This window comes from Xiphophorus couchianus, chromosome 13 (genome assembly GCF_001444195.1).
Source record: "Xiphophorus couchianus chromosome 13, X_couchianus-1.0, whole genome shotgun sequence".
In the NCBI taxonomy this organism is placed as follows: Eukaryota; Metazoa; Chordata; class Actinopteri; order Cyprinodontiformes; family Poeciliidae; genus Xiphophorus; species Xiphophorus couchianus.
Window position 1 is genome coordinate 19509783 of NC_040240.1, and position 27144 is coordinate 19536926.

At 36.8% G+C, this 27144-nt stretch overlaps 3 protein-coding genes across 15 annotated transcripts in view; all 3 read right to left on the reverse strand.

The window, feature by feature from the left end:
• LOC114155785 (gastrula zinc finger protein XlCGF57.1-like) overlaps positions 1-8593 on the reverse strand; it is a 338725-nt gene extending 330132 nt beyond the window's left edge. For both annotated transcript variants that reach the window (XM_028035876.1, XM_028035877.1), the window contains exon 1: positions 8504-8593. The gene's annotated coding sequence lies outside the window, so the exon portion shown is untranslated. The remainder of the gene's footprint in view (positions 1-8503) is intronic.
• LOC114155762 (gastrula zinc finger protein XlCGF8.2DB-like) overlaps positions 1-8680 on the reverse strand; it is a 723567-nt gene extending 714887 nt beyond the window's left edge. Inside the window, exon 1 of one of the 2 annotated variants that reach the window (XM_028035830.1) lies at positions 8504-8631. In XM_028035830.1, the coding sequence (XP_027891631.1) occupies positions 8504-8567 (64 nt within the window). In that variant the 5' untranslated portion in view covers positions 8568-8631. Of the gene's footprint in view, positions 1-8503 lie in introns of both variants that reach the window. The other variant, XM_028035829.1, reaches the window with a different exon arrangement.
• A 2287-nt stretch (positions 8681-10967) lies between these two features.
• LOC114155791 (gastrula zinc finger protein XlCGF8.2DB-like) lies at positions 10968-27036 on the reverse strand. 11 transcript variants are annotated; one of them, XM_028035894.1, is made up of 4 exons: positions 20076-20617; positions 12539-13039; positions 12119-12370; positions 10968-12034 (listed from the first exon to the last, which is right to left on the reverse strand). In XM_028035894.1, the coding sequence occupies exons 1-4, from the start codon at positions 20134-20136 to the stop codon at positions 11685-11687; spliced, it is 1164 nt and encodes a 387-aa protein (XP_027891695.1). In that variant the 5' UTR covers positions 20137-20617; the 3' UTR covers positions 10968-11684. The 11 variants fall into 11 exon arrangements, with proteins under 11 accessions (XP_027891695.1, XP_027891694.1, XP_027891691.1 ...); XM_028035893.1 differs by having other exon boundaries at positions 12455-13039; XM_028035890.1 differs by having other exon boundaries at positions 10968-11594; positions 11637-12034; positions 12119-13039; positions 20076-20616.
• Between the last annotated feature and the right edge of the window lie 108 nt (positions 27037-27144).

Here is a 27144-nt window from a genome sequence, read left to right on the forward strand (position 1 = left end):
ATTCTACAGGCATAACCAAAATCATAAAACTATTTTATAAGTCTTAAGTGAAAATACGGTCTTGCCACTTCTTTTTGCAAACATGGTTGTTAATTTAATTTTTTTTTCAGCTCATGACATGACAGCAGATTTTTCTGACATCAACAACATTCTGACCGAGCAGAACAGCAGCAGCAAGTTTCCCTCCATGATCGCTAACTTCACTGAAACGGCTCCACGAGCTGAAGACACTTTAAGGTTGGTCAAAAACTTTAAAAAATTTGGATTTCGTTAAAAATTGAATTCTACTCTGAATTGTAGAGTATAACTAATAACTTTCCTTTTTGGTCTAAATGAATATAATGTAAATGAACAACTTTTATTTTAATTTATTAAGTGCTCTATCATTTGCGTGTGCTGAAAAACAACAATGTAAAACAAACTAAACTTTGTTTGTTTTCTCCTTAAAGGGAAATTGTGTCCTGCAGAACGAACAAACATCAGTTGTTCCTGTTCATCCAGGGGCTGCAGAAGAAGAGAAGAACAGATCCACTGGTGATGGATGATTAGGATCTGTGTTCACTGTGATATTATTCACCAACAATAATGTAGCCTACGTTGTTACATAAAACCCTAAAGATAAAATGTTCACTTCCAACTGTTGTGACCTGCATCTAATAACACAACTCTGTGTTTTTCTTTCTTGTTAAAACTCTTGACATGATAAACAAATGTTAGAGGATGGTTTTGTGCAGAGAATCGGTTTAGCATGATGCTCTCTGAATGTGTCTTAATGTGACTTTTACTACGAGACTTTATGGAGTTCCAGTTGTGTCCGGTAATATCAGAATAAATTCTATCTTGGTAGAATTATATTTCTACATTTCCAATTATTTACTATCATTTGTAATAAAGTGATGCCAACACCACGGATTCAACAGTGAGAAGTTTGTTCTAGTCATCTTAAAGATGGAAAGAGTCAATGTTGTGCTGATTCTGACTAACTGAATGATTAACTGAATGACTTTTTATTCATTTCAGAGTTCAATCAGCGAGGTTATTCATTTTGTGATGGTCCTAGTCTATGAAAGAAAGAAACAAAGAAAGAAAGCAGCAAATGTACATGTTGGTTCCCCTGAAAATACGGATAAATTCAGTGTTGTTGCGCAACACCCCCCCCCTCCTTTCTGTCTCTACTCTCTCACTCTTGTACTTCCTCTTCTGAGAGGGGAGATGTGCTACCAGCTCTCCGTCTAACGGGTCCGTTGAGTTTCCTAAATCTGCTGGGATTTACCCTGTCCAGAACTGAAGTAAACTCTGTTTAAGCTGGTTTCGAGAAACGATTCGCCTGGTTATCTGACGGCCTACATCCAGGTGTCCCACCCTTCTTCCCCCTGTGAATTAGCCAGACTGAGCAGCCTACAGCCAACTAGTTTCACAGAGCACACCTGTTAACGGTCGCTCGTTCTCTATTTTGCAACTTGCATTTGTTATTGAACCAGGTAGGTTTTAGTGACTCGGGCGAGTCCCAAGGATGAGGTTTTAAATATGGGCTACCAGCAACCTAAAAACATGAACTTTTGATGTTACAAAAATACCAATCTTTGCTTTATAAAACCCAAACCCAAAAAAACATTGCTCATCATTTCTCTTCAGTCCAATCCGATGGTCAAATTTCTTAATTCAATTCAGTTGATTTATAAAACGCTAATTTACAAGACCATTTACAAAAAATAGTCATTTCCATTCTACTTATCAAACAACGTAGCAATTTAAATGTATTAAAGTCAGTAAAAAAAACAAAAAGTTAAGTTAACCAAGTTAAAAATGCAGAATGCATCAAGTCATTGACTCGTCATTGACTTGTTTATACGCTTCTCCCTCTTCAAATTACTTTAACCCTACAATGACTGAATTTATCCGTATTTTCAGGGGAACCAACATGTACATTTGCTGCTTTCTTTCTTTGTTTCTTTCTTTCATAGACTAGGACCATCACAAAATGAATAACCTCGCTGATTGAACTCTGAAATGAATAAAAAGTCATTCAGTTAATCATTCAGTTAGTCAGAATCAGCACAACATTGACTCTTTCCATCTTTAAGATGACTAGAACAAACTTCTCACTGTTGAATCCGTGGTGTTGGCATCACTTTATTACAAATGATAGTAAATAATTGGAAATGTAGAAATATAATTCTACCAAGATAGAATTTATTCTGATATTACCGGACACAACTGGAACTCCATAAAGTCTCGTAGTAAAAGTCACATTAAGACACATTCAGAGAGCATCATGCTAAACCGATTCTCTGCACAAAACCATCCTCTAACATTTGTTTATCATGTCAAGAGTTTTAACAAGAAAGAAAAACACAGAGTTGTGTTATTAGATGCAGGTCACAACAGTTGGAAGTGAACATTTTATCTTTAGGGTTTTATGTAACAACGTAGGCTACATTATTGTTGGTGAATAATATCACAGTGAACACAGATCCTAATCATCCATCACCAGTGGATCTGTTCTTCTCTTCTTCTGCAGCCCCTGGATGAACAGGAACAACTGATGTTTGTTCGTTCTGCAGGACACAATTTCCCTTTAAGGAGAAAACAAACAAAGTTTAGTTTGTTTTACATTGTTGTTTTTCAGCACACGCAAATGATAGAGCACTTAATAAATTAAAATAAAAGTTGTTCATTTACATTATATTCATTTAGACCAAAAAGGAAAGTTATTAGTTATACTCTACAATTCAGAGTAGAATTCAATTTTTAACGAAATCCAAATTTTTTAAAGTTTTTGACCAACCTTAAAGTGTCTTCAGCTCGTGGAGCCGTTTCAGTGAAGTTAGCGATCATGGAGGGAAACTTGCTGCTGCTGTTCTGCTCGGTCAGAATGTTGTTGATGTCAGAAAAATCTGCTGTCATGTCATGAGCTGAAAAAAAAATTAAATTAACAACCATGTTTGCAAAAAGAAGTGGCAAGACCGTATTTTCACTTAAGACTTATAAAATAGTTTTATGATTTTGGTTATGCCTGTAGAATTTAAACTGAGGTAACACTGAACAATGAATCGTTGGGTAAATAGTTTGAAAAAGAGAAGATATTAAAGACACCCTAACATAAATGGCTGCAAATGCAACCATTGTTGAAAATGAATCAAACTCATGTGTAATGTTTCACCTCTCTGCAAAACTTTGAGTCACTAAGCTTTATTCTTTTTAAACCCTTGCTATTTGGTCAGTTTGATTTCAAAAGGGGAACAATGACCTTTTTTATATAACAGAAACATAAAATTTACTCTTTTTACATCTTTAAGATGACTAGAACAAGACTCACTGTGAACACTGAGGGCGATGAGTTCAGCCAAAAGTAAGACATTCAGGATTCCCAAACATACAGCCGCACGGAGGCAGAGCCTCTCTTTGGAGCTGCTTGAACCTTAACAAAAACCTCAACCTTAGCAAAATTGAATTCAATACATACTAGATTTCTCTGTAACTTTGTTCTTACCTATGTGATTAGATGCAGTTTTTCCAACAGGTTCCATATTGATGTAAATTTCCTCCATCGCTTCAGACTCTGTGCTGGCTTTAAACATTGACTATAAAATCCACTGCAGTAGTGGAACTAAGTGAAAAAAAACTGTGGGAAAGAGATGAGATGTCTGGTGTTCAACAAAACAGAAGGTAAACGTATTTTATAGATAATGACCAAATAAAGAAATTCATGAACGCAGATTCAGTTTTAGTTTCTTAAATATCTTACACAACATAAAATTCTTGAAGGTTTCAATAGTTTCATAAGTTCATATTTGCTGATTCGGTTCTGTATCAATGAATATTTATTTATCCTTTTTCTTTGTTTTCCTTCAGCTTGGTTAATCCTACTCATAATAAACACTTTACACTTTTCCATGGGTGAAAAAATAATTGACTCTTTCCATCTTTAAGATGACACAAAATTAAAAAATAGTTTTAAATCACTGATATAAGGATGAAAAAATACATCTGATGTTGCGATGTTCTTGCTTCATCTTGCTCCTGCGGATGGCTGTGTCCAAAAATATTTCCTAAAGATTAATAAATTATTGGAGCAGATGCCCAACAGTTTTACAGGTCTCGTTCTGTCCTGATAACTAGTCACAGCCTTGCTCTCGGTAAAAACAACTATCATCTTTGTATTTTGCTTTCTAAATCCTCTTTTAACCCTGTTTCTTGTCCAGTAGCAGAAACACTTACATTAAGAAACCACAGGTGTTGAACTGAAATCCTCCTTTAGTCCAGAAAATGTAAAATACATGAATTGCATTATTACAAAACTTCTATAACCGTTGGATCGAATAATTATGGAATTGTACGTATTTATTCATATTTTAAAGATATGTACTTTTAGGACTGCCATCTAGTAAAAACAAGCTGCATGAGCCGGCTAGTACTGTCTAAACCTCAGTCACCATATCTTCTAAAACAGCCACAGATCAACAGTTTGACAAACAGTTTGCTTTGTGAAGCACCGCCTCGCTGGGAGGGAATCAAAAGGCTAACATGCCAATCAGGTGCAAGTTGGGCAGGTTAAAGTAAGAGAAACCAGATACTGCATTCAAAGCACGATGAAGACCAGCGAGCAAAATATCAGAGTTCAGGAGATACGAGATAGAAGATTTGACTGAATCAAGACATTGCCCAGAAGTTCAGACTGGGAAGCTAACTGGCAAATTACTAGCTAAGTATGTGGAGCAGGAAAATAGGTCGTATTTACTTTAATTTATACAACCAATTGCCTCAAAAAGATTCAATTACTGCAACATATAAAAGACAAGCGTAGTTACACCGTGTGATTTAGGCAAACAATATTCTTAAACTCATCCAAAATATTATTCTCCGTAAAACTTCTTTTATTTTCTGCTTACAGCAGCAGCAGCAGCAATATATTTGCTACATAGATTAAAGATTCACGGTCTCATTATTTGACATGGTTGTTCTGTTCAAAACCTTTTGGTTTGCTTGAGCAGAAATGGTGTAGTGTCTGGACATGTTAAAATGTTCAACTTTTATCACCCTAAATCCTCATTACTTTCAAATAGTTCACTTTTTATTTTATTTTACTTGTTGCATGGACTCAACTTAAATAGATTAACTTATAAAGCTTTTTTTTTATATATCCAAATGTTCCTGTCACTTGTTTAAGATGAGTACAAACAACAAGTCGATGATAATTAAGTGATGTTCGCTTGAACTTTTTTTAAGTCTAATGTTTTATTTTACAGTGAGGAAGGCCGGAGTCTAGCTTTAGCAGATGGCTGAAGGCATCTGATCCACGCTTCAAACTCAGTACCTGTTTACTCCAAGGCAAAACTTTGGTAAGGTTAAATTTAGTGGCTAAAGAAAGTCAGACGGTTTATTCTCCAATGTGAGAAATCCCTTGAGGTAGTCAAGTTTCTTGTTTGATCAGATCTTGTTAGTCAGTATGATTACTGACTTAACGGTTGATTCTTTTGTATCTAGATGCAACGTAATCATTCAATTCACAATTGAAGTTTTATTATGGGGATGCAGCAGATAAAATATTTCATAGTATATTTCACTGATTCCTTTCATACAGTCTAAACTCTCTGAAAAAAAAGACCTTTCAGAGAAATATAATTTTGATTGCTTTGAGTATAATGATATTTTACTTAATCTGACTGATATGATCTTCGTTAACGCATACTGATGTTTCGCATTGATCATTTATAAGCTTATCAATTACAAGAGGTTTACTGTCTGTTAGTGAACAGACAGCATCAAGGAACAAAAGCTGCAGATCATTTTAAAGGTAACAAAACAATTCACCATTTTGTGAGCAACTCTTGGAGCATGGTTGTGTAGTGAGTATGTTTAATTTTTATTTTTAGGTAAAGTGTACCAATAGCAAACTTAGTCAATGTTATTATAAGTTATTATAAGCTAGTTGTCAGAAGATGTAAGTAAGTCTCAGTGAGAGGGAGTATTTAAGAAAAAACACAAATTCACTGATTTAATTGTTGGTTGATAGCCGGCATATATTTGATTTTGTGCAACAAACACCAAAAGAAAAAAAACTATATGATAAATATTTACACATTCAATAAATCAATAGAAATCCAAGGGAACCTCACCGAGGCCTGTTTAGTCCCTGTCAGATATTGTTCAGAAATAAATTTACAGATGAGGAACTTTTACTAACATGTTTCACACTAGCAAGTGTTACAGAAAAAAAATCTGAGTTTCGAATGTATTTAAACCAAGATTTACTATTTTGGAGAAAACATGAAACAGTGGGAAGATCAGCGTTGATTCAACAGCAAGAAAAAAAAACTGAACAAAATTATTCACAGTGATGCCGGGCCAAATTCTGGAAAAGTCTGGACAAATTCTCTCACTGCGGAAAGATAAAAGTTAAATTTGAGTAGGCCTGTTTACTGTCTGTCACATGTTCTTCAGAAGTACGTGTACAAACGAGGAACATTTACTGACATGTTGCACACTAGCAAGTGTTACAGAAAAAAAATCTATAAGAGTTTAAAATTTAAGTGATGAAGGAAATCACAAACTCATAGTCAGCACTGACTAATCATGCTACCATAAAATAAAGCAGTAAAACAGTTAAAACTCTAGGCTTTCTGTAGAGGTATGTGTTCAGTCTTACGGGTGCGCACACACACACACACACACACACACACACACACACAGACAAGCACCCATGGCAGGGGGTCTGGGTGGTGACATATGCAGATTCCAAGAGCTGATAGCAGACCCGATCAGGAAGATATTCCGTTTTAAAACCAGAGATTGATCGCCATTGTTATCGATTGTTTGTCAGAGGATGTCGGTGGCATAGAGTTTCCTTGCACAACATGTGTTTTGACCCCAAAGGTCATGAGAATCACCCAACTAGGATTTTTTTAACCTGCCTCACAGAGCCCGTTTCCGCAGTGTCTCAGGAGGATATTCCGTTTAAAACCAGAGGTAACTACAACATCCTATTTAAATATACTATATTGTATATTATTCTCAATTATCTAACACTTATTGTTTTTCATACTTTCATTGTATTATTCTTAAAACTCATAATTTCCATATTTTACCTGTATTATTCTTACAACTCATACTGGTCTGAAGGCGTGGGAAAAACGGATCTGTGTGGGGGGATGGGTGGGAAAGGTGGGGGAGGGGCATCCTGTGACCGGAAATCAAAATCTATTAGTCATCAATCAATCATCCATCAAACTCCGATTAAAATTTGACAGAAGGTGTCCCATATAGTCTCTCTTCTGTGTTAAACTTGAGTATCCTCTCTTTGTTTAGAGTTTTTCTGGGCTTAAAGCTAATAATTTGCTCTGCCAAAGTTTTGTTGATTGATTCATGCTTTGCTTTGTATGAGATTAAACTCTGTGATCTGTGACGTCAACACGCTTTGTTGTTGTTTCACTTTAGCACGACGCCGCCACTCGTCGAGGATCCCGGGAAAAATTAAAGAGCCAAACGTTTTGTCCAAAGTTAACGTTAAATATCCTCTTTTTTACATTTGCTCTGCCAAAAAATGCATCCCCCTGCTAACATTTTCAACAAACACTGACTGAAAAACGTTCGACTCATATGTCTCAATAAAGCTGAAAAAGAGGCAGAACCAAATAATCAAATGTATTTTATCAACAAAAAATATCAGAATCTGTTAGCAAGCTTGTGTGTGCTACCAAATTATTTAGCTTGCTAGTTGTGAGGCAAATGATAAAATAAGTGTACAATCCTGGAATGACAGTCATTATGATTGATTAAAGCCATTTTGTTGAAGAGGAAATGGAAGAAAATGTTTTTGGGACAGTTTGTCACCTTCAGATAAAAACAAATACATATGACAGACAAATTAGAGGAATGTTTTACTAAGTATTGTGTTGATAACCTCTCTGTTTATAATATTTCTGCTCAAGCTATTGACGGATCTGTCAGGTTTACGATCAGTGAACCCAAAATGATAAATTAGTTCCTACGCCGTTGGTTCTACATATTGGCTATAATGATTCATTTATCTGTTTTTTCCCCTCCTGATAACCAAACTGTGCAATTAACCTTAAGCGAATGTAATTATTGAGTGCTTCTTATTTGCAACCAGCGTTTGAGCACTAGTTAAGAAGCTTAAAAAAAGCTTAAACTATTATGTTGTGGAGAAAAAGAGCGGGAAATTGCAAACCATGGAGCAAAGACGAGGACTGTAAACTATTTAACTCAAACGAGTCTCGATAAACCCGACCTGTTTACATTGATAAACATGATAATGATACGAATATTTTTAATAGTTGTCTCGTCGGTCATTTTTCAGTCCGTTTTCTCATCAATAAGCGATTAGAAAACGGAGTTTAGAGCGATGCGCGTTCCCGCGACAGGCTTGCGTTTCTGGGCGAAACGTGTTAAAACTTTCCTTAACCCAGCAGGAAAACTTTTTTAGCCTATTTCCAACTCTCTCCAGCCTGTATCAAAAGTAAAACGTGAGGGTGTTTCTTACCTATTCGGTGTAAGATTATCTGGGGAGTCCGGGAGAAATCCAGTCGTCTGCGCTGATCATCCATCTCTTCCTTGGACTTGACGGTGATTTTATAAAACTTCGCTAAAGTTTCTTCAGCAGGAATAAACTGCTCGTTGATTAACTCTCTCTGAGACTGAATTGAAGACAGAGTTGCTGCAAACACTCAAATATTTGCCAAATATACCAAACCCGCCTTTAAACTACATTCAAACAAAGAAAAGCTAACGCAGCTAGCTGTTCTCTGTTTTCATTTCCTGTTTCTTCTTCTTCTTCTTCTGTTCTATTGTGGCGGATCGCAACAACTTTAAGGTGCATACCGCCACCTACTGTACACCAGTGTGTAGCAACATTACTTTACATTTATCAAATTCAATTTTAAAATTTTGTATTCTGAAGATAAATAAATATTGCTTTCCTTAATCTATAAATATCCATTATGTTTCCTTCATTTCCCAATATTCCTTTAAACTCCATTCTTGACCTGTCCTTCCAACCATTCTTATCAATTGATCCCTTTCAGGTTCATATGTCTTACAGTTCATCAATATGTGTTCTACATTTTATTTCTCTCCACATCATTCACATTTAGCATTATTTTTCCTTCCTATTAAATATAAAATGTAATTTAAATAGGTATGACCTACTCTTAATCTGATCATCATTATTTATTCATTTCTGTTTCTCTCATTAATATTTCTAATAAAAACTGACTTTTGTACTTTATATAATCTTCTTCCTTTCTTATCTTCTTTCCACCTTTTTTTTACTGCCATTTTTCCATTTCTTTACTCTTAATAAGTGATTTCCCTTCCCCTCTCCCAAAAGAAATTGCAATAGTTATTTTCCCCTCTAAAGCCCTTTTTGCTATTTTATCTGCCTTTTCGTTGCCTTTTACACTTCATGTGCTGGTACCCAACAAAACCAAATATCAGTGCCAACCCTGTATAATCTAAATAGACTGTGCTGAATTTCTAATAGTAAATCTTTCCTATTATTTCCTTCTCCCTGAATACTTTCTAAACCTGCTTTGGAATCTGTGCATACCACCACCACCCTGTCTGGTCGAACCTCCTCTACCCACTGTAACCTTAATATAACTGCCACCATTTCTGCTGTGAAAACAGATAGTTGGTCTGATATTCTTTTAGAAATGTATATTTTAAACTCTGGTATATATATTCCTATTCCCACACATCCTTTTAGTCAGATTCTCCTTCTTGGTTTTACTGGCAGTTGGCAACAAACTTTTAGTATCATTATCGCCACCTACTGGTATGGAGTGTGGATCGTGACGGTCCTTCTCTCATTTAAAAAGTGTATAATAAAGTCCTGTATGTCCAAATCTCAACCTTATCACTCTTTTTTCCTTTCTATTTCTTCTTCCATTCCTTCTTTCTATATCCTGACCTAATACTAATATTTCCAATCCAACAGAGGAGGGAAATAGTCAACACAGATTCAATCTTTGATCTATAAAATAGGATCATCAATGACTTAAAATTAAACTTTGCGAGCCTCCTTAGACAAAATAATCTTTGCGGGCCCTTTTTTGTAGGTTTTCTGAATGGCAGGTCAATTTTAACTTATTATCCAAAAGAGACCCAAGATATTTGTAGTTCTCTACTGTCTCCACAAAGCACTAAAGATCTGCTGCTGTTGTATCAACCTTCCAGGCCTCTCATGTCTTCTGGTTCTGCTCTGCATCCCCAGAACCAGAACCAAACATGGAGAAACAGCATTCAGCTACTATGCACCACAAATCCAGAACAAACTTCCAGAAAACCACAAAACAGCTGAAACACTGAGTTCCTTCCTGGGGTGGGCAATCCTGGTCCTCTAGGGCCGGTGTCCTGCATCTCTTAGACGTCTCCCTGGTCCAACACGCTTGAATCAAATAGCTGAAACATCTCCTAAGAGCAGTCAAGTTCTCCAGAGTTCTGCTAATGACCTCATTATTTTACTCAGGTGTGTTGAAGTAGAGACACATCTAAAACTTGCAGGAGACCAGCCCTCGAGGCCTGGAGTTGCCCACCACCCTCCTCTTGAGTTGGTTTATAACCATAATGAATGAAACACTGACCAACATATTTTGTGTGTAAAGTTGGCAAAATGTAATGTTTTAATTATTCACTGTGTGGTGTCTTCTATGATTTTGTGTTTTATGATGTAAAGCACTTTGACCTTCCTTGTTGCTGAAATGTGCTATAAACAATAAACTTGATTGATTGATGATCTTACATTTCATGTTTCTCAGAGAACCTCTGGGGTTCGCAGTGGAGCGGAGACGCACGTAGTGGAAATCAGGATAATCAGGCAGCACAGGTTTAACGTCAAAAACTTCTGCTAAACAGAAAGTAATAAGACCATTTTAATGTTAAATTGAGTTTATTACATAATAATTAAATATAGATTTTATTTACAGACACATATTTGTATCAGAGAAAGTATTTTTCAATTTGAATATAAGCTTGGTGAATAAAACAGATGGTGTCCAACTAGTCTAAGCTTGGTTTCACTGATGCATGCAGCCACCAACTACACCTTTAAACGAGTCACAATCCACAGCTAAACTGGAGAAAAAAAAACATCACAATGGGAAATTTACTTTATTACATAAAAACCACAAAGTCTGACATTCACTCTGATTCATTATTTCTATCTTGAAACAGAAACATAAAACATAATGAAAGTAATAATGAGTGATGTTTACATTCAAATACAGAAAACATTAATCCCCATCCTAGTAGCTGTAGTCTACCGGTCCAAACATGAACCCATAACATGAATCTAATATGTAACTACAATTATAACTCTTAACTGAAAAGCTGTTTTAACTAAACTAAATATTTTAAAATGTGATCCAGATGTAATTACTACCTGAGCGAAGTTGCCCTACAACAACTCACCCCACTGTCTTCAGGTATAATTTTAAAGATATTAGTAAAAAAAAAAATAGAAAGATATCCAGAGGTCATCTGAGGTCATCATCAATATTTTCAAAGCAAAAGCAGCAAAGTGATTTTTTTGTTGCTGCAAAAATGTTTGACAGGAACTTTGTTAGATTTGAAGACTGTGGGAGGAGTTATGGAGGGGCAACTTCACTCAGGTGTAATTACAGAATAAGACAAGTTACAGAGCAACTTGGTACTTGAGGTTCACATTAAATAGTCTGACTACTGTGAGATCTCATGTGAACAGATAAACTATTTCTATGGGTGAAACTTTTTAAACAAGTAATACATGTGAAAGGTTTCTCACCTGTGTGAGTCTTCATGTGGGTAGTTAAACTAAATTTTTGAGTGAAACTCTTTCCACATGTCATACATGTGAAAGGTTTCTCACCTGTGTGAATCCTCATGTGGGTAGTTAAACTACATTTTTGAGTGAAGCTCTTTCCACAGCTAATACATGTGAAAGGTTTTTCACCTGTGTGAATCCTCATGTGAGAAGTTAATCCTTTTCTCTTCGTAAAACTTTTTCCACAAGTCATACATGTGAAAGGTTTCTCACCTGTGTGAATCCTCGTGTGAGTAGCTAAATCAGTTTTCTGAGTGAAACTCTTTCCACAGCTAATACATGTGAAAGGTTTTTCACCTGTGTGAATCCTCATGTGAGTAGCTAAATTACTTTTATGAGTGAAACTCTTCCCACAACTAATACATGTGAAAGGCTTCTCACCTGTGTGAATCCTCTTGTGAGTAGCTAAACGACTTTTTTGAGTGAAACTCTTCCCACAACTAATACATGTGAAAGGCTTCTCACCTGTGTGAATCCTCTTGTGAGTAGCTAAATTACTTTTCTGAGTGAAACTCTTCCCACAACTAATACATGTGAAAGGCTTCTCACCTTTGTGAATCCTCTTGTGAGTAGCTAAATTACTTTTATGAGTGAAACTCTTCCCACAACTAATACATGTGAAAGGCTTCTCACCTGTGTGAATCCTCATGTGAGTAGCTAAATTACTTTTCAGAGTGAAACTCTTTCCACAACTAATACATGTGAAAGGCTTTTCACCTGTGTGAATTCTTGTGTGTCTCGTCAAACACTCGTTTCCGGAAAAGATTTTATCACAAACCGTACAAGGATATAATTTTTTCTTTAGGTGAGATTTTTTGTGCTTTTCTTGTTTTGGACCTTCAGTAGTTCCTTTTTGCCGTATGGTTTTCTGACATCTCTTGTTTTGTTTCTGCTCTTTGTCTCTCTTTTCTCCTGGGTCTCCAAAATTGCTTCCTTCCTCAACCTGGTTCTCATCTTCTGGAAAAGCTTGAGAGACGAGTTGGTTCCGGTTTGGTTCTGTTTCATTGTTGAGTTTTTGTACATTAGAAGGAGTCACTAAAATGTCTCCAGTCTCTTGTTTCAGCACAAGCTGCTCTTCATCCTGACTGATGCAGAGTTGATTCTCTTCCTCTCTGAACTGTTGATCTTCCAGCTCCTTTTCATTTAAAGTGGACTTCCTCTTCTGGTTGCTGAGCTTATTGAGAACCTCCTCTTTACACACACAGCATCGTGGGCGATCTGGACAAGCAGACAAACAAAAGTTTAAAAATTTAAAGAAAAACCAAACACTTCACTTTAATCACTTGGTGCATCTGAACAAGTTTTATTTTGTTTGAAAGTTAAACAATGTCTCTTTGACGGGAGCGGAACTAGGTTTGTGTAAATATATAACATTTTGTCAGAAATTTCAGAAAATACAAAAATAAAAATAATTTTAAAGATTACAACTAGGGCTGGGCGATGCATTTTCAATGTACTACAGTTAAAATGGCTATATCGCAACTATCACGTATAAATTGTTGTTCAAATAATAACCTTTCACTATCAAATTCGCTGCGAGAATGGTTTATCCCACACCCTATGAATGCTTCGTACGTGCATTCATAGCACCCTCCCCCCTCTCAACATGAAAATCTTCTAACAATCACGCTGCGCGGAGAAAACAAATAACATGGTGACAGCGAGAGTTTGAGGCGAGCGGCTGAATGAGACGGTAACTGAAGAGGAGTCAGATGAACTAGTCTAGCTGGATGAATAATTTGGCAGTGGCCTGGATTTTATATGGAGGATGTCGAACAAAATGAGGTAATTTGCGTAACATTTTATAAAACTATTGCCACACAAGGTTGTACCACAAATGTATTTCCCTCCCTAATCAGACTATTCTTTTACATGTCGTTCATAGCCGGTAGAACTAGTCTGTTAAAGTGAGACCTGGAGATGTAGGTAGGATTCATTTAGTGCTATGCAATGGAAAAATAACTCAAAACTTTCCTTTTCTTTTTTTTTTTCGCGCTCTGTCAAGTAGACTTGTTGCCATAGCAACTAACAACAACACAACTTTATATATCAGGATTCAGCACCAAAACCAGTAAACCATTACCCCCACATAGAACAGAACATTCAGTTCGTTACAGATTTGGGTTTTTAGGCTTGATGTGTGTAACAGGTGGTACCATTAGGTGTCGCACTCTCCACAGCCTGAGCCTCCATAAAAGGGAAACTGGAAGGGTGGTGGCCAAGCGTTAATTTCCTGTGTGTGAGACCAGGTGTGTGTTGGGCCCATGCTGTTTGCTGGCTATGGTAGGTTGGAGGGAAACTGTTTTAAAGTGATTCTCTTAAGTAAGTTGTGCTGATTTGGTGTTTTTATACAGGGCTGCATTATTAATGACGTTCCGGTGGTAGCGTTACCTGGGCGTGTGGTTGTTCGACGCCGCAGGTAGGTTTAAACATTAGTCTCTTAATCAGAATGAATTGTATGTTTTTTTTCTATTGTTTTTATCTGGTAGGGCTGCACCAGATCTGCTAGACCAAGGTTGATCTTAGAGTGCTGGTTAATGCGATGAATGTATGCAGTGTTTTTAACGTGTTTTAGATTGACTTGATTAAAATGATTTAATAAGCATTTAGTAATTTTTGTGTTTTTGTTTTATAGTGTTGACTAGGCCTGTCACGATAACAAATTTTGCTGAGTGATTCATTGTCTCAAAAAATTATTGCAATAAACGATAATATTGTTTGAAGATCTTTTTACACCGATTTAATGGAAATGACGTAAAAATGCAGGCGATTTCCTGCCAAAGATAGATACACTTTATTTTCAAAAGAATACTTAACACTGGAACTGATAAACAAAATAAACAAAACAACCAAAAACATAAATAAAATGGATTCTTAGTCTCCATTAACAAAAAACGCACTTGAAAAAAAACTAAACAACATAAAGCCAAAGTGTAAATAAATACTGCATTCAACCAAAAGAGGGCAGATTATGAAGTCTGCATATTATGTTGCCCTTCAGTAATAATTAGATTTAAATAGAGAAGATGAGCACATCGACTACCTGATGCAATAGTTCACACTACACGATTTGTTGCTCCTATTTTTCCCCTTACAACAATCTTAGAACGTTGGTCTTTCTAAGATTGTGTGGTGTGTTACGGTAGATCGTCGTTGCCGCTCCGATCCAAATCAGGGGTTTTCCCCGACTGGGAGCTTAACTCAGCCTGTTGAATGTGACAGGTAGCCAATCGGAAAGCGCGGATTCTCCTCCGTGTTTTCTGAGGGGAAATTACGTCGGGGAATCCCAAACAGCTGACAGGCGCAACCCGAAGTCCAGCAGACATTGGAAATGATATGTGGAAACAACATTAATGTTTATTCAACATGCAAAGAATATAGAAATGACAAGAGGAGGAGTTGGAGCGAAATTGCTACCGCAGTTGATAAACCCGGTAACTTTTCAGCTGTTCTTCGTTAACGTGACGTAAATAGGTTGCAATGATTTTCATTTAGTCAGGACTTTACGCTGAAACTAGCCACATGCATTGCAGGTAGATTGTAGTAAAGCATTGATTAATACCTGGTTTTAAAATTAGTTAACTGGACTTGTAGCCATTATTTTGTGCCCATTGTTGGACACCACATGGCAGGACCGAACCGATGGAACCGTTATACCTAGGATTTCTGTCGGCTAATGTGTGGTCTGTCAGGTTTTGAAAATGGGCCGACAGCTCTAAGATCGTGCAGTGTGCGCTGGGCATTACACTAAGGAAACGTGGAGAGCACCGGAGTTGAGCCTTTTTTCATTCAGTGTCATTAACAAAAAGAGAAAAATGTCAGAAGAGACGATAATGCCGATAATTAAAATGACGTTGGTAGTTTTAATTTATCGTACGATTAATTGATTTATCGTTTATTGCGACAGGCCTAGCGTTGACACTGCTTCCTGCTGTCCCTTTAGAGTTTTTTTTTATTTTGTTACTCCGCCCAGGTAGGATTGTTTGTCTCTTCTTAGTACTTGTGAGGGCGGGCTAACACCTTTTCATTTATTTGTTTTGTCTTGTCTTCTGTTTGTTATTGGGTCACTTCCCAGAATTTTCATATCCAATGTCTCTGTTAATCTTCAATAATTGAGACCCGATCCTGTTTGGTTTGATCTCTAGTTTGAATTGCATGTGATCATGTTTGCAGTGTATCAGGTGCATCTTAAGTTTGCAGTGAACATTGTGGTCTATGCGGATGTTATGCCGAGAAACTCATGCCCTGTCGCGGGAGCGCTCATCGCTCTAAACTCTCGCATATTGATGAGAAAACGGACTGAAATATGACCAAATAATTTTTTTTTAAAGATATTCGTAACATTATCACGTTTCTTAACCATGTAAGCCATAAAACGGTGGGTTTTATTTCGCAGATTAATTGAAATAAATACGGTTTTTATACCTTTATTGAGACATATGAATCGAACATTTTTCAGTGTCTGGTAAAAATGTTCTCCGCAGATGGTTTGAAATTCCCCGATGTTTCTTTCAACACCATAATGGCTTAAAGCATTACAAAACAGAAGCCCATTATGTAAAACATTTTATATCATCCTTAACTGTCTAGTCTATTAATGTAGGGGATGCATTTTAATTTCTGAGCCTGACAATATTTGCATCCCCTGTCCATTGTCCTGTTGATATGAAACTTATAGAGAAGAAGTGTCATTATGTAGAAAAGGTAAAGTCCCTCTTAACTATATATTTCTCCATGTTAGCAGGGGGATGCATTTTACGGCAAAGCCTATTATTAGCCTGCCGATATCTGCATGCCCTCTCTATTTTTCTCAAATGTTATCCTATTGATATAAAACTCATACCAGCAGTTAAGGGAACAAATGTGATTATGTAGAAAATGTTATTTCTTTATTATCGCTATTGCAAGGATACTGAAGGAAATAAATCTGACAATGCATCTTTGCTAAATGTAAAGCATGCACAAACCATTTTTATTTTGGTTTAACATAAAAATTAAATCACTTTTTTATTAATTTCAACAAAAGAATATTCATAACAAAAATTTTTGGAAAACCAATTACGTCAACGAAAATATATATATATATATATATATATGTTTATTTTATTTTCTTTTTAACAGCACTTACTTTAAGCGCAAACACACCACATGGAACCACATCTTGCTGGATGGCATGTTATACTGTTTCACATTTCCACATTGAGACTTTCATCCCTTTGCTTCTCATAAATGTCCTTATTGAGAGGATAAAATGTTAAATTAACATTCTAGTTATCCAATTATGACATTTTTTATTATAATAAACAATAATTGTTCTTGTTTTTCTCACCTTGTTGCTTCCAAACACCTCTTCACATCTTTTTGGGACTCTCCAAGTGAGTTAAGGAAACCTATTGTTATGAATATTCTTTTGTTGAAATTAATAAAAAAATGATTTAATTTTTAAGTTAAACCAAAATAAAAATTGTTTGTGCATGCTTCACATTTACCAAGGTTGCATTGTCAGATTTATTTCCTTCAGTATCCTTGCAATAGCGATAATAAAGAAATAACATTTTCTACATAATCACATTTGTTCCCATAACTGCTGGTATAAGTTTTATATCAATAGGATAACATTTGACAAAAATAGAGAGGGCATGCAGATATAGGCAGGCTCAAACTCCATATTGCCGTAAAATGCATCCCCCTGCTAACATGGAGAAATTAATAGTTAAGAGGGATTTTACCTTTTTCTACATAATGACACTTCTTCTCTGTGCTACAGCTATAAGTTTCATATCAACAGGACAATAGACAGGGGATGCAAATATTGGCAGGCTCAGAAATTAAAATGTATCCCCTACATTAATAGACTAGACAGTTAAGGATGATATCAAATGTTTTACATAATGGGCCTCTGCTTTGTAATGCTTTAAGCTATTATGGTGTTGAAAGAAACATCGTGGAATTTCAAACCATCATTTTCATCAGACACTGAGTGTTGTTGCGCAACACCCCCCCCCTCCTTTCTCTACTCTCACTCTCGTACTTCCTCTTCTGAGAGGGGAGATGTGCTACCAGCTCTCCTTCTAACGGGTTAATTGAGTTTCCTAAATCTGCTGGGATTTACCCTGTCCAGAACTGAAGTAAACTCTGTTTAAGCTGGTTTCGAGAAACGATTCGCCTGGTTATCTGACGGCCTACATCCAGGTGTCCCACCCTTCTTCCCCCTGTGAATTAGCCAGACTGAGCAGCCTACAGCCAACTAGTTTCACAGAGCACACCTGTTAACGGTCGCTCGTTCTCTATTTTACAACTTGCATTTGTTATTGAACCAGGTAGGTTTTAGTAACTCGGGCGAGTCCCAAGGATGATGTTGTACATATGGGCTACCAGCAACCTAAAAACATTTTCCACTTTTTCCTCTCCAGAATCAAACATCATAGCTATTTTACAACCATCAAAGAACCTTAAGGTGACTCATTAACTGAATGTCCACAACATCTTTTAGATTTTCTTTATGCTAAATATTTTATTAGTAAGGCATTTTTGCAAGGGTCAGTACAGCTTAATTCAGTAGCAGAAATAATCAAATAAGTAAAATCAATCATCTAGTCTATCTTTCCCTACTGCTGATACTGAGAACTAAAAAAGGGAACCTTTGAGAGAGACGGACGGAGTTTGGCGTCTCGAACCCCAGACCTGGCACGACGACGAAGAAGGTGTGGCAGCAGGAGGAAGATGTTGATCGGCGAAGGCCAGGATCTCCGCAGGTCTGATGAGCCTCCTCTCCGCATGGATGCTGAGGTCACACAGGACTTGGTGCTGGCAGGAAAAAAGGCACCAGTTCTTCTTCCTTGTCTTTGCCTTCATCTTTGTCTTTGGGGTCTGAACCCAGCCGATGAGAGAAGTGCGATTTGAAGCCACAGGTTGTGGGCCAGACGGGTTGGTCCCCATGTGCAGGACAGTCTTCGGCTCCGTGGCCCCGGCTCTTCTTCAGCTGCAGAGTTCTTTGTCCATCTCGATCTTGGCTCGAAGCTGCCCGGAGGATCCAACGAAAGGTTCCTCTTTTGCACCCACCTTATATAGGGTTTATCCACCCTTTTGGGGCGTTTGCATCATGATGTCTGTGCCAATGCCTCAGGGTTGCTCAACCTCCTATGTCTAAATAAAGCGTTGATCATCTCTGCTCTCCTGTTAGTTCCCCTGTTTCCCTTCCTGTCACCTTTCACCTACCATCTACCTCCAACATATCAGTGATGTTTAATTGCAGTTACACCTTTTTACACCATTTCAAGTTTAATGTCAAAATCACATTTATATCACATTTATTTTCTTTAGCTTATCTGATTTAGCATTCATTTATAATTTTATAACCATAACTTATTAATTATTCTTATTATAATATTAATGTGAGTTATTACAGATGTTTTCTGAAAAGAAACCAAGAATAATCTATTATTCTAATTATTTGATACCAAAGTTACATTTGCTTGTTTTTCTTATAAGTGTTCTCACAAATATAAGTGTAAGTATTATTACAAGTAAACCAATATTAATATAAGTATTTTACTTTGAATCTTATCAAATTACTCAAAATGTTTAGATTTCATTTTTTAAACTTTCATGCTTCAAAATAAGGAATAGTCTCAGCTATTTTTATAAATCTGCAGGCTGGAAACTTACTTCCTCTTTTTCCAGGAAACCTGCTTTTCCTGTCTCATGACTCTCTCTGACTGACTATGATTTCTTATGATTAGATAGAAAAAAGTAGAATTAAAGCAAAGTTTGCATGAGACAAAAACAACACACACAACTAGATTTATTTTATTGACACTTAATTCTACTGTTGGGCCTTGATGTCACTTGAGTGATTCATTTTAAAGATAACTTTATTTATTATTACTGTTAAACTTAAATCTCCAGCATGGGGAAGTGGGATGAGCTCGGATTTTCTTGACATGAGAAACGTCCGAGTCATATGTCTGAATAAAGCTGTAAAAACCGTATTTATTTCAATTAATCTGCGAAATAAAACCCACCGTTTTATGGCTTACATGGTTAAGAAACGTGATAATGTTACGAATATCTTACAATTTTGTCTCGTCTGTAATATTTCAGTCCGTTTTCTCATCAATAAGCGAGTTTAGAGCGATGCGCGCTCCCGCGACAGACATGCGTTTCTCGGCGAAACACCTTTTAAAACTTTATTTAACCTGTTTCCAACTCTCTCTAATCTGCATCACCAGCAAAACGTAAAGGTGTTTCATACCTATTCGGTGTAAGATTATCAGGGGAATCCGGGAGAACAGCAGTCTGGGCTGATCATCCATCTCTTCCTCGGACTGGACGATGATTTTATAAAGGTCCGTTAAAGTTTCTTCAGCAGCAGTTAGCTGCTCGTTGATTAACTCTCTCTGGGACTAAAGTGAAGACAGAGTTACTGCAAACACTCAAATATTTGCCAAATACACCAAACCCGTCTACAAACTACATTAAAACTGAAGAAAAGCTAACGCAGCTATCTGGGCTTTGTTTTCATTTCCTGTGTTTCACGGTGGCTCCACTGAAGAAACACGAAACAGACTTTTAGTTCCGCTTTGAATTTCCTAATTCCCTCTGAATGTGAAACAGACTATATAAGTAAAAACACATTGAATGATGTTTCTAATCCTCCTGCAGTCTTAGTGTGAGGCTCAGGAAGATCGGATGTCACAGTCAGACATCTGGGAAGAAATGGAGGCGTCCTGCTTTCACATCAACATAAAGGCATGTTAATGTTATTGTAGATAGAAAAAGTAATACATTTTCTAAAGTCTCTACACTGGCTCCCTGTAGCTCAGAGAATAGTTTTAAAAATACTTTTAGTTTATAAATCACTGAACCTCTTAGCATCACAATACATTAAAGATCGGCTGCTGTTGTATCAACCTTCCCGATCACTCAGGTCTTCTGGTTCTGCTCTGCATCCCCAGAACCAGAACCAAACATGGAGAAACAGCATTCAGCTTGTTGCACTATCGCCGTCACGCCAGAAGGGGGCACACATGTTGTTCGGCATAGAGAGCTGTTTTCGAATAAATCAAGTCCCGTTTGTATGTTTGTTACCACACCAAGAAATAAATGTGCAGCTTCCCAAGAAACCCTCTACTGTCTCTTGCTTGCTGCACCACACAGCTGTGAACCACAAAGGGAGTTAACCCTGAAGTATCCAACCACTTCAACCTTGGAGCGAGAAGGAGCTCCCCTGCGTTTCCCCCACAGTTTGGAGATGCAGCAGGAAAGATTAATATCGAGTTCCTATAAATCTAGACTAAAATCCCTCCTGTTTAGTTGCTTTTCAACCATATTAAATTAAATATTGACCAACATTTTGATGTGTAACCATGGCAAAATATGTTTGCTAGTTATGTCAGTTATTGTGTTTTTAATCACATAAAGTACTTCAAACTGCATTGATTTTTTAAACACTATTTTTTATTAGAATTTTTATAGGAATCATTCATACATTTGTTATATTCTTAAGAGTGATGGAAATATAATTCACACACATACAGTCCAGGTTTGCATGGGTTCCAAGGACACACATATTTTTGTATCTGAATAAACATTTGATTTAAACATTTAGGTCAGGAACAAATGACCAAACGGATAAACCAATCAATCATAAGTAGACAGAGAAAAGAAGGAGAAAATACACACACGCGCTTTCAAAACGATACTTCAGGAACCAATTACACTTCCACACACGAACAATTTTCTTTAATCTTATTTACCATGGTCACACATATCTCATATTAATTTTCTTCATCTATGAGTTTTCAGCTGTGTGAGTTCTCATGTGAATAGAGAAACTTTTTCTATGGGTGAAACATTTTCTGCAACTAATACATCAGAAAGGCATCTCACCTGTGTGATTCCTCATGTGAGTAGCTAAATTACTTTTCAGAGTGAAACTCTTTCCACAACTAATACATGTAAAAGGCTTCTCCCCTGTGTGAATTCTTATGTGAGTAGCTAAATTACATTTTTTTTAGGGTTTTAATTATTTACTGTGTGGTGTCTTCTATGATTTTGTGTTTTATGATGTAAAGCACTTTGACCTTCCTTGTTGCTGAAATGTGCTATAAACAATAAACTTGATTGATTGATGATCTACATTTCATGTTTCTCAGAGAACCTCTGGGGTTCGCAGTGGAGCGGAGACGCACGTAGTGTAAATCAGGATAATCAGGCAGCAGGTATTTGCACAGGCTTAAAGTCAAAAACTTCTCCCAACAGAAAATAATAAGACCATCTTAACGTTAAATTGAGTTTATTACATAATAATTAAATATAGGTTTTATTTACAGACATTTTTGTATCAGAAAAAGTATTTTTCAATTTGAATATAAGCTTGGTGAATAAAACAGATGTTGTCCAACTAGCCTAAGCTTGGTTTCACTGATACATGCAGCCACCAACTACACCTTTAAACGAGTCACAATCCACAGCTAAACTGGAAAAAAAAACCCCATCACAATGGGAAATTTACTTTATTACATAAAAACCACAAAGTCTGGCATTCACTCTGATTCAGGATTTCTTTCCTCAATCAGAAACATAAAAATTAATGCAAATAATAATGAGTGATGTTCACATTCAAATACAGAAAACATTAATCCCCATCCTAGTAGCTGTAGTCTACCGGTCCATACATGAACCCATAACATGAATCTAATATGTAATATTGAGGAAGAATGTATTTAAAACTTTGAACAAAATGTTTGGCTCGGCTCTTCCTCAACACAGCCGGGTTCTTCTCGGCGAGCGGGCCAGCTGTAAAACGAAACTAACAAGGCGTGTTGACGTCACAGATCACAGAGTTTAATTCATACAAAGCAATGAACAACAAAGCTGCAGAGATACAGAGATATGCATTTCTCATAAAATAACAACACACAAGGAGAGACAAAAAACAAACACGAAACACACAGACAGACAAAGGCGCCCAACGTGGAGAGAAAAAAGATGGCAAAAAAACTCTCTCTCTCTTCTTTTTACACTTCGTTTTAAACAAAAGGGGTGTTTCCGTATTTTAATCTATGCAACGAAGGCGTTCCGTTGTTCAACCAATCAGAGACCTGTTTTCGGCCCCAGAAAAACCCCGGAAACTCCCCTATACAGCTCAGAGGTCTGGTTTTTATCTCAGTAAGAGGGCCACTTCGTGCTCATCTCTGTCTGGCACGGGGAGAGGCGCCAAGAAGTCTCTTGCCCCCTATCGGAATGTAAATTTATTACTCTGTCTTCAGCGGGGGAGGAAAAAGCCCTGCTTGTTTAAATGTCTGCTATTGTCAGCTCCCACATGCTCAACAGAAAACTGTTCCAAATAAAAGTGTTGGCTATACCTTTACACATGTTGTAAGTATTTTAGCACTTAAATAATCATTTTCCTTAACAGTAACTACAATTATAACTCTTAACTGAAAAGCTGTTTTAACTAAACTAAATATTTTAAAATGTGATCCAGGTGTAATTACTACCTGAGCGAAGTTGCCCCCCCACAACTCACCCCACTGTCTTCAGGTATAATTTTAAAGATATTAGTAAAAGAAAAAGATATCCAGAGGTCATCTGAGGTCATCATCAATATTTTCAAAGCAAAAGCAGCAAAGTGATTTTTTTGTTACTGCAAAAATGTTTGACAGCAACTTTGTTAGATTTGAAGACTGTGGGAGGAGTCTTGGAGGGGCAACTTTACTCAGGTGTAATTACAGAATAAGACAAGTTACAGAGCAACTTGGTACTTGAGGTTCACATTAAATAGTCTGACTACTGTGAGATCTCATGTGAACATATAAACTCTTTCTATGGGTGAAACTTTTTAAACAAGTAATACATGCGAAAGGTTTCTCACCTGTGTGAATCCTCATGTGAGAAGTTAATATATTTCTCTCTGTAAAACTTTTTCCACAAGTCATACATGTGAAAGGTTTCTCACCTATGTGAATCCTCATGTGGATAGTTAAACTACATTTTTTTGTAAAATTCTTCCCACAACTAATACATGTGAAAGGTTTCTCACCTGTGTGAATCCTCGTGTGGATAGTTAAACTACATTTTTTAGTAAAATTCTTCCCACAACTAATACATGTGAAAGGTTTCTCACCTGTGTGAATCCTCATGTGAATAGCTAAATTACTTTTCCGAGTGAAACTCTTTCCACAACTAATACATGTGAAAGGCTTCTCACCTTTGTGAATCCTCATGTGAATAGCTAAATTACTTTTCCGAGTGAAACTCTTTCCACAACTAATACATGTGAAAGGCTTCTCACCTTTGTGAATCCTCATGTGAGTAGCTAAATTACTTTTCTGAGTGAAACTCTTTCCACAACTAATAAATGTGAAAGGCTTCTCACCTGTGTGAATCCTCATGTGAGTAGCTAAATGACTTTTCTGAGTGAAACTCTTTCCACAACTAATACATGTGAAAGGCTTCTCACCTGTGTGAAACCTCATGTGAATAGCTAAATTACTTTTCTGAGTGAAACTCTTTCCACAACTAATACATGTGAAAGGCTTCTCACCTGTGTGAACTCTTGTGTGGCACGTCAAAGAGTCTTTTCGGGAAAAGATTTTATCACAAACTTTACAAGGATATAAATTTTTTTTTGGGTGAGAATTTTTGCGATTTTTTTGTTTTGGACCTTCAGTAGTTCCTTTTTGCCGTATGGTTTTCTGACATCTCTTGTTTTGTTTCTGCTCTTTGTCTCTCTTTTCTCCTGAGTCTTCAGAATTGCTTCCTTGCTGATCCTGGTTCTCATCTTCAGGAGAAACATGAGAGATGAGTTGGTTCCGGTTTGGTTCTGTTTCATTCTTGATTCTTTGCTCATTAGAAGGAGTCACCAAAATGTCTCCAGTCTCCTGTTTCAGCACAAGCTGCTCTTCGTCTTGACTGAAGCAGAGCTGATTCTCTTCCTCTTTGAACTGTTGATGTTCTGGTTCCTCTGAGTCCAATTTTATTTTAAAAGTTTCTGGTTCCTTTTTATTTAAAGTGGACTTCCTCTTCTGGTTGCTGAGCTCTTTGAGAACCTCCTCTTTACACACACAGCTTCGTGGGCGATCTGGACAAAAAGACAAATCAAAAGCTTATAAGTTTAAGTAAAAAATTGTTTTATCACAACAGGCTTCATTTTGTTTGAAAATTAACCAACGTCTCCCTGAGTAGAAGGAAGCTAGGTTTGTTGAAATATATTATATTGTGCCAGAGATTTCAGGAAAAAAAAAAGAAAAATCAGTTTTAAAAGTTGTTTCAAACCTGCAACCTGTAACTTTTTAACCAGAGTAAATTAAAGATGCTGAAGGCAGCTGTGAACTGATGGTCGGGTCCAACTTACACTTCTGGAAGTCACGTATGATTGTGGTGGAGAAGATAGAAAAGTTTGGACTGAACTTTTACAGGATGTTCTATGCGATTGAATTCAGAATATGGCAACGATGGATTTAGAAAGAAGCGATTGGAATAGTGTGAATTGTAGTGAAGAGGAAGAGATGGGTGGTCAAGATGAAGAGAACAAATGGGAAACGGTGGTAAGAAGAAGAGAGCTATTGAAAGAAAGAGAAAAAAAAGACAAGTGTTCTCACTTGTCTTTTTTACAGAAGGAACCGATAGTATTGAGGAAAGAGCAAAAAATCCATCTATGACTTTACAGTAACCTTTGATGAAGAAAGAGTAACAAAGATTGATCCATTTAAGTTAACAAAAACACTTAAAGCTCAAGTTGGAGAAATTAAACATGCTAAGACATTGAGAGAAAAAAATCTTCTGCTGAGTAGCTGATTAATGCTGGCTCTGATTGGTTGTTTCTGACTGAGCTGAGTAATTCTGCAGAACAGGGAGGAGGCAGAGGAGATTTTCTTTCAGAGATTATCGGTCTTATGTCAGGACATAGCGAAAGTTTTAATGCATATGTAAAATCTTTTTTCTAGTTACATGCTGCAGCTTTAAGCAGCGGTTCGCTGTGAGAGTTCACTGCCAGGTGGAGGTTGAACGGCACTGCGTCTGTAAAATATGACTACCTGTAGCGTGTAGCGGCAGTACAACAACTAGAGCAGAACCAGGGTTTTACAAGCTTGTTGACTTAAATTAATATGTTTTTTTTGTTTAGCATTCTGATCGTCATGCTTATCTGGGTGAGTGTTGGTAGCCGAATAGTTAAATTACATCAGATAGATAAAGGAGAAAATATGTTTAATTGGTTATGGGATTTTCTATGTGATGGAACTTTTCAAGAGCAATAAACAGGAGGGAGGAGATAATTATATACAGAATAAATAGAATAAGAACTGGTCATAGTGTTTTGAATGGTACTTTTTAAGATGTGAAAACATCTTAGTTATTTGTGCAATTGGTGTAATACTACAGAAACGATGAAACATGATTTTATTAGTAGTAGGAAATATGTGAATCAAAGAAGATTACTGAATATGGAAATAGGTTTTCGTAGGGAATTTAAATGTGAGAATGTGGTTGCTCAGTTAAATAGTAATGAAGGAAAAGGAATTTTTTGTTTTTTAAAAAAATACCGGGATTATTAGGAGAATTTGAAGAATAAGTATTACGATCCAAGTGATGGGAGTAGTGCAACAATAATGGACGCAAGCTGCCGTTTAAATATAAAGAAGAAGAAAAAGCTGAATGCGGTGAAAATGTTGGTGCAATCGCCCTTTTGACATTTCCCAAATCGGAAGCTGCAATTGGAAACCAGCTTCAGCTTCGTAAAAACTTTCCTTAACAAAGCCTCCAACTTTATTTAACCTGTTTCCAACTCTCTCTATTCTGCATCACCAGCAAAACGTAAAGGTGTTTCATACCTATACGGTGTAAGATTATCAGGGGAATCCGGGAGAACAGCAGTCTGGGCTGATCATCCATCTCTTCCTCGGACTGGACGATGATTTTATAAAAGTCCGTTAAAGTTTCTTCAGCAGCAGTTAGCTGCTCGTTGATTAACTCTCTCTGGGACTAAAGTGAAGACAGAGTTACTGGAAACACTCAAATATTTGCCAAATACACCAAACCCGTCTACAAACTACATTAAAACTGAAGAAAAGCTAACGCAGCTAGCCGTGCTGTTTTCATTTCCTGTGTGTTTCACGGTGGCTCCACTGAAGGAACACTAAACAGACTTTTAGTTCCGCTTTGAACGAAATGATGTCTAATCCTCCTGCAGTCTTAGTGTGAGGATCAGGAAGATCGGATGTCACAGTCAGACATCTGGGAAGAAATGGGGGCGTCCCGCTTTCACATTAATACAAAGGCGTGTTAATGTTATTGTAGGCAGAAAAAATAAGTATATT

Coding starts and splice junctions, on each gene's coding strand:
- LOC114155791 (XM_028035887.1), bottom strand. CDS start 26,719: ATGGATGATCAGCCCAGACTGCTGTTCTCCCGGATTCCCCTGATAATC. Junction 24,909..26,658: donor GATAATCTTACACCGTATAG/GTATGAAACACC, acceptor CTTTTTGTCCAG/ATCGCCCACGAAGCTGTGTG.